The 15132-nt window shown below is 39.2% G+C and overlaps 1 protein-coding gene across 4 annotated transcripts in view; it reads right to left on the minus strand.

Moving 5' to 3' along the window:
- Positions 1 to 10: 10 nt before the first annotated feature.
- Positions 11 to 15132, minus strand: part of TENM1 (teneurin transmembrane protein 1) — a 357561-nt gene continuing 342439 nt past the window's right edge. For all 4 annotated transcript variants that reach the window (XM_026848413.1, XM_026848414.1, XM_026848412.1 and 1 more), the window contains 5 exons: positions 12078 to 12374; positions 7620 to 8007; positions 5732 to 6952; positions 5096 to 5238; positions 11 to 3657 (listed from right to left, as the gene is read on the minus strand). In XM_026848413.1, the coding sequence (XP_026704214.1) occupies positions 2899 to 3657; positions 5096 to 5238; positions 5732 to 6952; positions 7620 to 8007; positions 12078 to 12374 (2808 nt within the window). In that variant the 3' untranslated portion in view covers positions 11 to 2898. The remainder of the gene's footprint in view (positions 3658 to 5095; positions 5239 to 5731; positions 6953 to 7619; positions 8008 to 12077; positions 12375 to 15132) is intronic.

The following is a 15132-nucleotide window of genomic DNA, read 5'->3' on the forward strand; positions in this document are numbered from 1 at the left end:
TTTTAAAAAAAAAAAAAAAAAAAAGAAAACTACGAAAAGCAACACTAAGAAATTGATCTAACTAGTAGGAAAAAAAAAACATGGAGACTGAAATATTCCCTGCCTCCATCTGAGGTTGCTCATGAACAAGATGGTCCAAAGCTATTTGTTTGCTTAGTTCTCATGAATCACTGCTGGCTGGCCCATGTGTAGCTATGACTTCAGTCTCCAGTGCCCTTTCATTAATAACTCATTTCTCTAGCACTGTCATCTCAACATCACATGTATCTTTAGTTTCCTAAATTTCTGAAATAATCTGTATAATGAAGGCATTTTTTTGCTTTTGTAACTGGGCCATGTAATAACATGTGATTCTTCATACATCCATATTCTCATAAGAAATAATGTTCAAAAATGTACCTTAGACTGCACCCAGGAACTGGGAAAATGCCAAATCTACTTTCAGAGACAAACTTGTAACACATTTCACTCTTTGACCTTTTGGCATAATATGAGAACAACAGTAATCAAGGCAGTATTAAAAAACACAGCTGTAGGTAATACAAAGTGCATTTCCCGCATATAATACAAATGTAACTTTAAGAAACTAAAGGCACAAGCTAACTAAATATGTATTACATACTAGAAATGCACAGTTCAAGGTAATTCTAATAGCTTCAAATATTTGTTTATAATGGATATTTAAAGCAGTTTGAAAATGATACCTCATTAGTGAATTGCAAAAAAGTATAATTGCTTAAAATATAAGTAAAATAGACTCTAATATTGACATCTTGGATCAGTGATAAAATACATCATCACGTTTATGAATGCACTCTCTATATACAATTCATAAATTATTCGTCCATTGATTAAAAGTATATTAGAGGCTCAAGGATTTGAAGGTCCATTTTTAGGCTGGTGTGGAGGTATTCAAATTCTCCGTGATTGTATGGAAAATTACAGAAATCTGAGCTGTCAAACCTGGATGTTTTCAGCTCCCAATTCTGTACGTTAGTTAATGATGAGCCCGATCAAAATGTATATGCGCAGATTTTGGTCCACAATTCCCGCTGGCTGGGGAGTAGAGGGTGTTTTTAGGGGCCAGGCTCTCGCTCAGCCTGACCCTGCACCCCCAAAGCTGCGCTGGCTCCCGGGGGAGCGGAAGGAGTCTGGAGAGACACTAGTGGTGTGAGGCCGAGACCCGAGTACAAACCCCTGTTGGGGCTCAGGGGGTTCAGGTCTCAGGTGCCAGTTCAGGCTCATCTCTAACTTTGGTACAGTCTGCTCCACTTGCCCAAAATCAAGGGAAAAAAGAAAACTGGAAAGAAAGGAAGACAGACAAAGAAAGCACTTTGTTGGCTTCAGTAAATATGAGCAGAAATTGTTTCAATATATTTACTATATCTGTTTTGAAAGAAATGTGCAATAACATCACTGTTACGGATACACAGGCTCTATAACAAGAATGCTAGCTCCCTCTGAAAGTCAGTAAAGGAAAATCTGCTTACCCGTCCCCCCCTCCCCGTGTGCCCTCCCCACCTCCTGATAATCAGGTCTTTTAAAAATGACAAGCTGAAAGAAGGATCACCTACTCTGCTATGAAATAACTGTGCCAGCAGCGCATGATACCTTGGGAAATAAAAATTTCTGTCCATGCAATATAATGCTTTTCTATGTGCTCTAGATATTGAGCTGAAAAGTGAAGAGTCATCCCAAAAATGTTCTACGTTTATCAACATATTTACTATCCACACTTAGGTTCATGAACTCCCAACCCACCAATCTTCTTCAGACTCGAAAAAAAGAGTACTACAACAAGATTATTAATTTAAGATGAAAATGCCTAAACCCAACAACACTGCAATTTCCAAACGATCTGTGAAAAGACGAGTCCTGGCCCAATGACTACAGACAGGACTGATCCTGCATGGCTTGTCACTGCACCGGGTGGGCCCTCCCAGCTGGGTAACGAGGGTCGTCCCAAAAGCACCGAGATAAAGCCCAGTCTGGAGCACACTAATGTCGGTGGAGAGACTCCTGTTGACTACAGCGCTCACAAAGCCCTTCTCTGGCCACCCCCGAGGCCTGGCTGAAGCCCGGCAGTGCAGTGCCACCCTGCACCCCTTTGCCAGGAAGAGCAGCAGCTCTACGTGTGCTGCTGGGCTCCAGCATAACCCCGCGCCAGGGGAAACCTCGGGAGAGAGGCGCCCACATGCGAAAGTAGACACAATGCGGTGTTCATCACTGAGTGGCTGAGAGGTGGCTACAGCCGAGCAAAGCTGAAGGCCGTACGGGACAGCCCCTTACGACTGTATCCAATATGAGCTGCGTTTCCCAGGTTAGAAAATCCCTTAGATCATAGCTGTGAGGAATGACATGTGCGGGGTTGGTGAGCAACTATGAAGTTTCCATACACAGTCTGGTTTCTGTATGCAATCCCTTGAACTTGTGGGAGATCTCACCGGGAATAAAAACTACCCAGTAAATACGGGTTGCAGAATCAGGCTCTGTAACCTTTTAAATAATTGGTGAATTATTAAATCAACAACAACAACAAAAAAGTCGTGTTTCTTTAGAAGAAGGCAGAGCACGCTGCGCTCTCCCCCACCCCGCAGGGATGTGCGGTGTCACCCCGGGCACCTTGCGTGCAGGTCACCCTGCTCAGCTGTCAGGACTCTGCCTCTGAAATTTTTGAATACTGCCACACAAGAACTAAAAATCGTCACTGTCATCTCTCAAAGAGTTAAACGAACAATATTAAAATACCATCTTCTGTCACATTTAAAGGCAGTTGGATATGTTTTTTCCTCTATATTTATATATACAGAGTTCTGATCTAGAAAAACCAATACAATAAACCATTTTACGTTTAAAAACAGGCAGTCTTTGGTGACGCAAAGGCAGAGATTTTCTTTGTTACCTTCTGCCTATTTCACTCTGTCTCATAAAGTGAATATTATTGGCACTGTCAGAAAGTTCGAGATACTGCTCCACAGATAAAACAAAATATCCATCGTAGCCTTGTACCCGCCCAGTGCTTAAAAGCTGCTGTTTCTCTCCATCTGTCCATGCCCTAATACCTTCTTCCCCTTCCTGCAGCCGTCTCTGCTCCTTAGTCCAGGCCTGAGCCACGGCTCTCTGCCTGGCTATCTCTAAGACATGGTTCTTTTCTTCTTCCACCGTTGTTCCGTACCGAACGTTAAAGCACAGTGCGCCGTGCTGGAGCTGGATGTCAGCAAAGCGTCTAGTCCTCCCGTTGATCACAGAAGTCATCTGCGACACTGTGACGTTGACGCCATTCTCCAAGATGCGTCGTCCTCCGGTGTTGCCGATGAGGGCCAAATCTTCTTCCAAGGACCCCAGCTTGATGAAGTAATGCGTGTCTCGGCCCTCTATGGTGAAATGCAGGTTCTCCAGATAGTGAGCGTTGTTGAGGATGGCAGCAATGCGCCGGCTGTCCTCGTTAGCCACACCTATAATGTCAGCTGTCACTATACCATCCTTTATAGCGAATTTGATGCCTTTTCCAAATACTGAAGGAATAGCTGCAAATCTTGGTTGCTTCACTCCCTCATAGCACTTGCCATCACTATATCTGGGTGTCATAGGAAGTTGATCCAAGGATATAAAGTTTTGGAGTTGCTTTTGTAGCTCACACTGAATACCAAGGATAGTCTGGAAAAGAAAATAAAGTTTGCAGATGAGGCACCTTGCAGTTCATTATAGTGTCTCACAGACCCTACTAATCCCTTAATTGTTTAGAATGGATCTTCAATTTGTTTGGAAAACATCACACACATCTACAGAGCCTGGGTATATGCACAGGCTTTCTAATTGCCTAAGGTATTGCTTTCTGTCTCTTGGACTCTTTTGTTTCTAGAAAACAAGTGGAAAATGTTTTTATCACAAATACTATTTTTGTATCTATTCTTCCTTTTTTTTTCTTCCTCACCCCTTGAATTGTGACTCTAATGGCTGGTATTTCAACTCTTAGGCATGGGGAAACCTGAACTCAAAGCTGTGCTCTTTCGCATGATTCTATGCTTAGCCTCTGTGCATTTAATTATGGCTTCTGTAAAATAGCAGTAACAGTTTTTATAACCCATTCTTCAAAGGAAAGCAGGCTGTGAAGGTCTCACGACACTAGAACAATAGGATCCAGTCAAATTAATCAGATCTGTAGATCTTGCTCCCCACTGAGGCTAACAAAACTCTTGCTCCAACCATCTATTTGTCTTTTAACACTATGCCTATAACTACACTTTTTCTGTGCCTTTGTAATAGCTTCTTTAATAAGTCAGTGACAATTTTACATGGACATGCTCTGACATCTGGAATGAGCTCTGACCCTCCAGCCCTCTGCACTTTGTGGTCATTTGTACATGGGAAAAGAAGTGTGTTAAATGCTATGAACATGATCTCACAACACTTTCTGCTTCCTTTTCCTGACTACATTAGAGGAAAGGCATCTTTTCTCTCTTGTCTTTACAAAATCATATTTTTTTGTTAACAGATGCTCAGATGGTCAAATGCAAAACATGAACGCCTGCTCAGAATATCAGTACTTCATCCTGTTGCAGTTATATTGATTGTTAGACCCTGATAGCTGCTGCATGGTTCTTCTTTACTGAAAATAAGCCGGGAGCAAGTTTTACCACCCCCTTACAAATCTATAGCAGTATTTCTGTTTTCCTGCAATAATTATGCAGAGATACAGACTTGCAAAGCTGTTTATACACTCAGTGACTTTGCATCTCTTGTGGCATCTTTGCTAACAAAGGTGAAAATCTGTTGTTTTAATTCTTTAATACCACAAAATTTTTTATAGCTTTTTCAATTTTCACACACTTTACTCTTTTGCCTATCCTGCCTCTCAGATTTGGATAGTTTCTCTGTAAAGTTCCTTCACTGTATTGCTAAACTCTTCTCCTTAAAACTCTCCTCCACTCTGGTGCCAGTACATAATGGACAACATTAAAGTCTCTAGCATGTTAGACTATTTGCCTTGCTTAGGATGTTGAAAGATAGTCACTTTGTTTCCTTGGTTTTCAACATTTTCTAATAAAATTCTGTTATTTAGTATTAGAAGCAGTTGAACAGAATTTTTGCTCACCTTTCCAGGATCCCACTCTTGGGTTTTTGTCTGAAGCTGGAGAAGTTCGTATGTTGTCTCCAAAGCTTCTATCTCTGGTTTTGGGAATCCAGGTAGTACGTTGTGCAACTGGAAACCAAAGAGTTCTAGCCAACTTCCAATGTCTACAAAACAAGAAAAGGATGCTGGCAATAAGGCACATAACTCCTAGAAAAAGTGAGGATAGTCTGCAGAAATCCCAGCTATGCAGAAATAATGATTTCACATCAATTTATGTTTTCAGTACTGCTTACAGCATTTATTGCAGCAAACAAATTATTTGATTACAAAGCATAGCCATACTCAAATCAATAGTGTACCTTCTATTTATTTATAATGGAAAAAATTAAAATACAGCTGCCTCCAATCTTCTGCTAATTTTAGCACTTAGAAAAGCAGCAGAAACAACTATTAATTATTTTTTTTTTTTTTTGTTACCATAAAGGCTATAGAAAACAGATCAAGCTCAGTAAGACGTTATCTACTAAAGAAATGACTTCAATGTAAGATTAGGGCCAAATATGAACTTTGGATATACTCAAAGGATATCTGAAGTCTTGAATCCATGCTGGAATTTGATAAAAAGTTGTATTTTCATGACAAACATGTTACTTTTACCTGTTGTATACTTAGCAACATCTTGGATTCTGCCAACTGGGTAATTATTTTCAAATGAGTAGAGATTAAATGGTTGCGGCACAGCATTCAGGTGTTTCCATATATGATGATTTGGTGTTGTCCACCGACCAGCAATGACATCATAGTCCCGCTGACCCAGATGAACTAATTTAGTAAGGGAATCATAGAGCCCTCCATGAAAGCCAATGATAACCTGGAAATCTGGATTAGTGTCCTGGTAGATCTCTCCATATGGGGTATACAAAATTTCTTTTATGACTTGGCCCCGACTGCTAAATACAGCTAGAGGTGTTCCAGTGTTATCACAAGCAACATAATACTCTTCTCCACTGCTTAATTCCATTGCAATGAGATGACCTTGAAGATCATAATACAGAGATGTTATTTCTGAGCTAGTATGATTGTACAAGTGAGTAACTCTTATTGGGTTGGAGAGATCAGCATAGAAGAACTGTAAGTGTTGTCCCAGGCTTGATTTGCTTGCAACTCGTCTTCCAAGGCCATCATAACAGTATTGCACAGTCCAGCCAGACACTTTGTTGTACGCTTTGTTCAAAAGACCGTTAGAGTTGTACTCAAAGATCTCATTGCCTCTTTGCCTGAGAAAACCATCTTCATCCATTTTATACTGAATTTCTCCAAGTCTGGTAATGCGATCTCTCAAATCATATCTCAGAGGAGTGAGGCGCGCACTGTTTCCATGGCTCAGCAAGTTGATGTTGCCATTAAGGTCATAGCTGTAGCGCCACTGTGTTTTATCATTCACAGACACAGTCTGAAGTTGACCATCAGCATCATATTCATAAAAATATCTTGTTATATTGGCATCTACACCTACGCGTATATCACAGATCACCATACGGCCCATATTATCATACTGGATGGTCATCCAGTAAGCGATAGACTTGAGAATTTCATATTGTACTTCAATCACCTGACCATTGGCACTAAAGATTTTGGTATGTTTCATCACAGTGGTGGTTATAACTTGGTTTAAATCATAATTAATTACACTGAATTTTCCAAATTGCTCAGTCCTGCCAGAAACATCGACGTAACGGTACAGATCTATGGGAAGAGGCGTCTCATTTATCATGGCCTGCATGCTTGTGACACGGAAGTTGTTATAGCTGTAGTCAAATCTGGCGTTTACAAGCCCTTCTTCACTAAACCTGAAGATCTGGCGACCAATAAGTGGACCTGTTCAAAACAAATAGGGGAAAAAAAGAAAAGAAAAAAAAATTAATTATGTCCACAGTTTATTTACCCTACAGATTTAGCACAGACAGGAGATGAACTCTAATATAGCCTTAAGCCTTATTGCTACTTGACTGTTTCAGAAAATACCATTAGCTAAGAATATGTTAGATTATTCTCTCACAAACCTTTATTAATGCTTGCCCTACAAAAATATATATATTTTATTAACATTTGGTTAAATGAATGCTATTTTATTCATAATTATGATTTCTATTTACTTACAAGATAATCCTAAACCAAATTTATTTCACATGGTGATTTCCTTCCTCATATAAACAGTCCTTTTGAATTTATGTTATATTATGGTATAAACAGGGAAACTTGAAAATACAAACAATAAAACAACTTGATTTAGTATTTAGCAAATATCTACACAGTGGAATAAAAACAATCAAACATTATAAGAGCTATTCCATAGCAAGCAATAAAAAGAAAACTGTATTTCAAATGGGACAGCTATATATGCCTATGGACACAGACATAGAGATATACACACATATTTTTCTATTGAAACATAAAATATAAGAATTTGTAGACATAAAAATAATAGAATTTCATGCCAGGTAAGTGCCAAAAACTTCAGCAAAGCAGTCACAGTTACACAAACCTGTTTGCCTGTATCTGATGGTACAGATGAACCCATCATGCATTAAATGTATTGTTTTAATAACCCCAGAAGATTCCTCATAGGTGAATGTGACCTGAGTAGTATCATAAAGAATCTCAGAAAGTCGGGACTGTTTGGTGTATTTGTAAAGGACTCTGCGCCCCGTCCCAGGATACAAGGTTTGCAGAAGCCGTCCGTCTCTGGTGACGTCCTGTATGAAGGCCGCGTTGCTGTCCGGAGGGGTGTAGATGTTGCGGTAGTACCCGATGGACAGCATGGTTTGCAGGGCATGGCGCACCATGCTCGGCATGGTGACCGAGAGCAGGTAGTCAGACTGGTCGTACTCAAAGATGTAGCGGCGCTGGCTGTGCAACAGGAGCATCACGGACTGCAAGCAACAGGAATGGCAGTATAAGTGGCAGATCAAGCAAATCACTATTTATCTAGTGAGTGACTGAAGGTTAAGAAAATGCTGAAACAACTGTCCACTCTTGTAGTTTGCTCTTACTGTTTGTACGATTTCAAGCAAAGCTTTCAGCTCCAGGCCAGCAGGCCAGCAAGGTGGTACCAAAACAGAAGGAGAATATTAATAAGTCTAGAAGTAAGGACCCCCAAACTGGAAGGCAGATGTGTCTCTCAGTAGCATTTCAGCCTCATGCTGACTTGCTATGTTGCTTTGAACTATTTAGGTCATCCTCTCAGGAAGCAAAACCAGAGGGAACCTCTTCCTCACACACAGGCAGAGCATCTGCACCACCAGATGTTTCTAGGGGAGGCGGAAAGGGGAAACTTTCAGTGCTGTCTAGAAGGTGTTTAGCTTTTACTGGCACTCTGCATATCTCTAGCACAGACCTACCCCTTTTTCTGTGTCTTCTATTAAATGCACATTGTCCCAGAGGTCACAGTATCTCCATGCTTACAGATGGATGAAAATAGTCTGCAGGTTCTTTGGAGTGACTACTTCTACCTCTGATTTTTAATGTTTACAGAGAATATATTTTCTATACAGATACTTGATATTTGCCCTGTGTAGGTTAGTTGTGGCTGGTCAATGCAGTCTGGTTGGTTTGTTTGGCAGACGAATGTGCAAACATGGCAGATGTGCAAATGTAAAGTTTGGGTTCTGTAAACCTTTTCACAAGTCATGTGCAAAGTCACAGTGTCATGGAGTACAAGCCCGCTGGTGAACAGTCACTGTTGAAACAAGCATCATGAAAACACAAGAGTGAAAACGTATGGGGGAACTTTGCAGCCTTCCCCCAGCTCCAGTACGTGGCTTGGCTGACTGGAGCACTGCACAGTTCTTAGCTCACAGCCCAAACCTACCAGGCACGTAAGCAAATTTGTCAAGCTTCTGCATGATGGAGACATCATGCAAAACAAAGTCTTACAAGGAACAGTGTGACTGCTTTTTTACACACCATTAGTGAAAGAGATGAGAAAAAAAGGATTTTTTTTCCCCTCTAAGCTCAAAAATCTTCTCTGGGAGAGAGCTCAGCCCTGCAATGTGTTAAGTAACATTGGCCATCAGCCACTTTTCTCTGACAAATAACCCAAGTGCTTATTCAAAGGAGCAAAGATAGGCGAAGCCATCCTCTCTGTACCCCCGGCCCCCTGCCCTCCCAAGATGTATTTCTTCCTGCCCTTGGTGAAAGACATCTGTCACCTGTGCGCCAGCCAGCGAGCACCAACATATGCCACTCATAAGCTACCTGCTGCCAACTAGTGAGAACAGACCTTTACACCGAGCTTTTTCTGATCGCTTTATTGCTGGTCTGCCAAGCATTTCTAACATGCACAGTGTTTATTTTGTTTTCACCTTCAGTCAAGAGTCCCCAGTCTGCAGTAAACCACTGGCTGAACTCTCTCCTAGCACTGATGTGACGCCTCTCTCTATATACTGCTCCCGGGCCTGTTTTTAAGCTGTCTGCCATTGACAGAATATGAATAACAAGATCAGAAACATCTCTAATATAACTTTAGTGCCCCTGTGTGCCATTTTTACAGCACTTTGTGGCTTTTCCACTTTTGTCCAGGATAGTAAAAGGACAGTCAGTACTAGGGTTGGAGACTTAGTATCCTCTCTAGCCTATTAGAGTACACCATAAAAAGAAAGAAAAAAAACATTCCCAATTCATCCTAATAATATTACAATAGATTTTAACTTTTTGCACAAATTGGGTTCTAATTGGTTTAAAGGATTTCAGAGGGTAGCTCATAAAACATCCAAAAAGCTGTCATTTTATAAAAGCAACCAGAGCCTGCTCAACCACGTAATGATTAATGTTGCATGGTAAATCGAGACAAACAGCCAGTGGCAATTGGAGCTCTGTTGGGAATACACAGAAATGCTGAGCATCACCACTAGATGTCATTTCTGTCCAACATACATACGCAGCCACTCATCAGTTTTGTCTGATCATAAACGGCAGGATTTTGGGAGCAAGCTTGTAATATTCAGGAGATCTTATAACACCATTAACTAACTGAGGAAGGTGACCAAAACAAGAGGAACTGAATTTCATCAGTAAAAGTTATTTACAGTGCTACTATCATAGTGCTTTCTAAAACCTAAATTATTATAGTTAATTTTGGAAGGGGCAGAGATTTTTGAAGATGCACAATTAACTCATCAAGTGCTAAAAAATCAAGAACTAAATAACTATGAATTGGAAGCAAATTACATAATTGATTTTTTGATAAAAGGAATCACTGAGTCTTACGAGGTTTCAGACAACCTTTAGCAATCATTACACAATTAACACAATGAATTATTGACTTTAATGGAGCCACAAAACGATATTTCAATGTCTAATTTTGACAGTGAATTAATCTTTCTTTGGCACAAGGAACAAACAGTTCTTTGGAACTACACTGGAAGTACATTAAATAGCTGGGAGATTATGCCCATAGTATATATGACTTTCAATAATTTTAATGACAAGTTACAGCATAACCCAAGCCTGCTGCTACCTGAAGTAATAAGCTTTAGCCATTTGCTTTTACAAGATCAGGATTTGACCACTTGTGCAGAATTTCAGAATAACAGTTCTATTACTTTATTTATAAGCTCATCAACTAAGAAGAGACAAAGTGGTTTGGAAAGATAAGAAACATACATCTTTCCAAAATTACAGTCCATTAGGCCCAAAGAAAAAATAAAGAATTCCTCCAAAGGCATATTGCCCAAATATTTGAAAGCTGTACTAAATGCCTGTTTACTTGAAATTTGCATAAGAGCATGCAGACAAAAGAAGCCCTGACAAATTTATCTGAACCAAACTTCTGAAGCTTCTAGGGTTTGCCAATCTTGTTAACATGTGCAGGAGCCACACTGCATGCAGACAAGGAGGGAATCACATTTTTATGCATTCTCTAGTCTCAGTCATTTTTTTTCTCTGGGTTAGGGCTAAGTCTTTTTAAGGATCAAGCTTAAATACATTCAAAATAAGTACAGCAAAGTTTATCTTAAAAGTACACATTTGGAACTTTTAATACATAAATAACTTCAAAGTCATTGGATTTCCTGCGTGTAATACCCCCTATCAGTTTTACCTCACCTGTCCCTTCCTAGCCTTTCCCTGTGGTTAGCAGGTTCAGAGAAAACGTTCTGCAAACTCAACATATCTTGGATAGTCCAAGATGTTGCTATCGAACCAAAAAAAAAAGGCTGAAGGGATGCTGTTTGAATACATTTTCACACAAAATTCTAAAAGCTTTAAAAATACAGATTGCCTTTTTGGTTTTCAGACAAGACCAAATGCTATGCTTCTACAGATGAAGGATATGCTGCTCTTTCTTAGTCTGTACAACACTTATTCCCCCATTTTGTGACCATTACCTATGGACATGAATTAAAATTACAATCCTCAGGCAATTTAGACACTAAGTCACTATAAAAGCAGAGCAATAACTCATTTCATATTAATGTTTCCCCCTCAAATGGCCCTCATAAATACTGAAGTAATCTTTCTCCTCAAAGGATCAATCCCTTTTTTACAGCACAGCATTGAATAGGTGCAAGTTTGCACTCACTGGCCAATAATTTTAGCTTAAAAGAACTGTGTTTGTGGGAGCAAAAAGATCCCTTTCAGTGGCTGTTATATTTTTGACTGTGTTATACAGAGTAGCAACATGTTTGTCAGCAGTGAGACTGTCCTTTGTTCACCTGAACTTGGACTGAGACCAAGAAGTCATTTCTATTTAGCAATTAAACAAATCTGAGGTGTTAATAACTTCCTTCAGAACTAAACCATGGCAGGTTTAAACTGGTGACATGTAGGTCCAAGCAAGTCCAGAGATATTTTTATCTAGTTATGTAATTGTATGCATCCTCTGTTTAAAAAGTCTTAAATACCCTGGCAAGAAATAGCATTATAACATCGTTCACAATACAATATCTATATCAAAACAAATATTTTTGCCTTGATACAACAATCTACTTTTTAAATGATTTACCTTTTCTAAATACGTGTAACTCCATATTTTACCATCTGCCCATGTTCTGGAAATTATGTTCCCACTTGGATCATACTCCATTTTCTCAGTCCAGGTTCCTCTTTGGATATAGGTGACTAATCCAGAATGTGAATAAGTGATATTGACCTCATTGTACTTGCTGATGGGTGACCACAAAACTGGGCGTCCTGTCTGGTCATACATAATCCGAAGAGTGAATTTTCGATGATCATCATAAATCTTTCCTGTTCTGGTTACATGATCGAAGTCAATGGAGAGGAGGTTTCTGTTGTGGGCCTAAACACAACGATACAGTAAGGTAAGAAAACAATGCATCTTAATTACACACAACACCAACATTTCTGTGTCAGCTCTGATCAAAATGTGCAGTGGTTTAACATTATGATGGAGAATTTAGGTCTTATTAAGGATAAGAAAATAGAAAAATATTCAGATGAGAAACAGGAGGACCAAGAAACAAAAAGCTGCTTGCACTCAGCGTTACTCTACTTTGCATTATAGGATGCTTCCTATTTTCAAGTGTTAAACCCTCACCTCTGCTCTTACCGTTTCCTAAATTTCTCTTATTTCTTCTCAGCTTTCAACTGTCTGTGGATGGACTTTTCAACTCCAGCTGAAGATGTGTAGTTAAGCCCACAAATTAACAAAGATATCCTATCTCACATCCTCTCTCTTAATCTCCATTAATGTTGACAGGTCAGCTACTGCTCTGGGACAGCCCACCTCAGGTCACGTCCTGATGCCGCAAAGGGAAGAGCTGTGCTTGCAGCTCCCAAAGACCCAGCTCACCAGCGTCCTCATACTTCTTCACAAAACCACCCCGCTCCCGGAGTTTGTGAAAGCCAGCAGCAGCTGTGCCTGGTGCCAGCCATATTCCTTGTTGCAGCTCTCTTGTCATGCTTGGGACCTGCAACATTTGTTAAATTCACTGTGTCCGACAGAGTGACTGTGCTATGATCCATTAACATTTTATGGTCCAACAGGAAAATGCAGAGGGGCAGCACAAGTCTAGGTTTGAAAACACATTCAAAGCTGAGCCAGACTCAAGAAGACAAAATATATTTATCCAGTGCTTTTATCATCTACCTCCTTACATCATTCAGTCACTGGGCAATCACTACTAAATTCCATTTAAATCAGAGATATAATTTAGGGAAACATAAGACATTGTTCATTGACTTGTGTTCTTCAGATCAATGTTCAGTGCGCTTGTATTAATCTACTGCATTTTACCTAATCACTTGTCTTACTCTATTCCAATTAATAAAGTCCTTAGAGCCGAGACGATGTCAGTGCAGGTGTTAGCACAGCACAGTGCTTTGCTCCTCCCTGAGACCTGGAGGCATAGTTGTAAAATAAATGGTTAAGAATACCTGTTTAATAATTCAAGCTGGGATCACATGGTGGCAGTGATTAGAAAGAATATTTTTTTTCTTACCCCTTTCTGTTTTTAGATACAAAATAATTTGAAAATCTAGAAGAAGCAGGTGTTCTTTCTTGAACTACCATTCCTGGGGTTTTATATACACACATGTCTAACTTTAATAGTGTTCATTTACAATAGCTGTAAAATACCTATATACCCCTGTAGACTGCTGTAACTATTACAATTTATGCTCTAATGGTAGTTAAGGAGCCCAAGTAAAATGTGATGCCTAGTTCAACTATATTTGCTTGTATACAGTCTGATGGATTATGCATATTATAATATATTTCTTTAGAAACTTCTTGCATTTTCTGCAAACAAACCCTCTTGGTGGCAAAATAAGTGAAAAACAAGCAGGGGATATACCCTGGCTCATATTCATTTACTGTCTATGTACATATTTAATGTTCTTATTGCTATTATTAATATCATCGTAGAATGCAGTTAGGAGAAAGGAAAAGTCTTGAATATAAATTGCTTGCAATCAAAGTTTCAGGGATGATACAACAAATAAGAAAAAAACCCAAACAGAGGCAGAATTAGCAGTGAAATGAATAGCAGCACTATATGAAAGCTCACAGAGTTAAAATAAGGTTTGTATGGATGCCATTACTTCCCTTATATTCCATATTATTTGCCTCATTTGTTTACTTTCTTATATTAGATTTAAGTTAAATTTAACACCCTTCTCAAGGCAAGGCAGGACGATATATGGGTGGCAGGCCTCATTTCAACATTGCCACTGAAAAGCTGGTTTCAAATCCCACTGTCTTCTTAAAGATGACTCCTCCAATGTACATAGAACATAGTAAGGAGCCTCTGTGGGAGGCTGGAGCTCGTGTTCTGTTACAAGCCAGGGAAAACCGGCTTCTGAAAGCAATGTCAGGTCAGAATTTCAGCTGATGAAAATAGGGAGAAAATTCAGCTGACTTCAATAATAATAATGTTAGTAGTGCATAAAAAGATATATTTATTATACATTTTTAAACATTCATTGACTCTACTTCCATTAGTTTTATAGTTAGAAATTTTCCAGTGTAAATAATCACACAAATATGCACTTCTCCTGACTTTCATTCTCAAACCTAAACTGTCTACAATTTGTAAATCAGATGAGATGACTGTATTATTTTTTCGTCTGTGTTTTGATTTGTCAATGTAAACTGACACACACTGGGAGAGGATTTGGTCTTTAGAACTTGCTTTAAGAATGGTAAATAAAAGGAGATAATTTGCTAAATGCAATAATAAACATAGCTGTCCAAGCCTGCATCTGCAGGACTTTTGAACTGAGGCCAGTGAATTACTTCCTTTTTTGTTATTAAAAAAAAAAAAAAAAAAAAAAAAAGCAAGCAAAAATAAGTAAGACTGGCCAAGCATTCAGTTTTCAATTTTGTAGATATTCAGCTATAAAACCTGGACTGCATCCAATGCAAGTTCTTCTAAGTTATGCAAAAGACAGGAGGGAACAGAGTTGCATTCTAATCAGTATATTACTATGCATCATGCTACTTGGTTTTAACAACAGCCTTTGCTTCATTTTTAGAAGTCAATTACAATAGCAGTTTAATTGATAAAAAAGAAGTCTTGCTAGATTAAGATTGATGT

This window comes from Athene cunicularia (assembly GCF_003259725.1).
Source record: "Athene cunicularia isolate RWA chromosome 4 unlocalized genomic scaffold, athCun1 chr4_part3, whole genome shotgun sequence".
Lineage (NCBI taxonomy): Eukaryota > Metazoa > Chordata > Aves > Strigiformes > Strigidae > Athene > Athene cunicularia.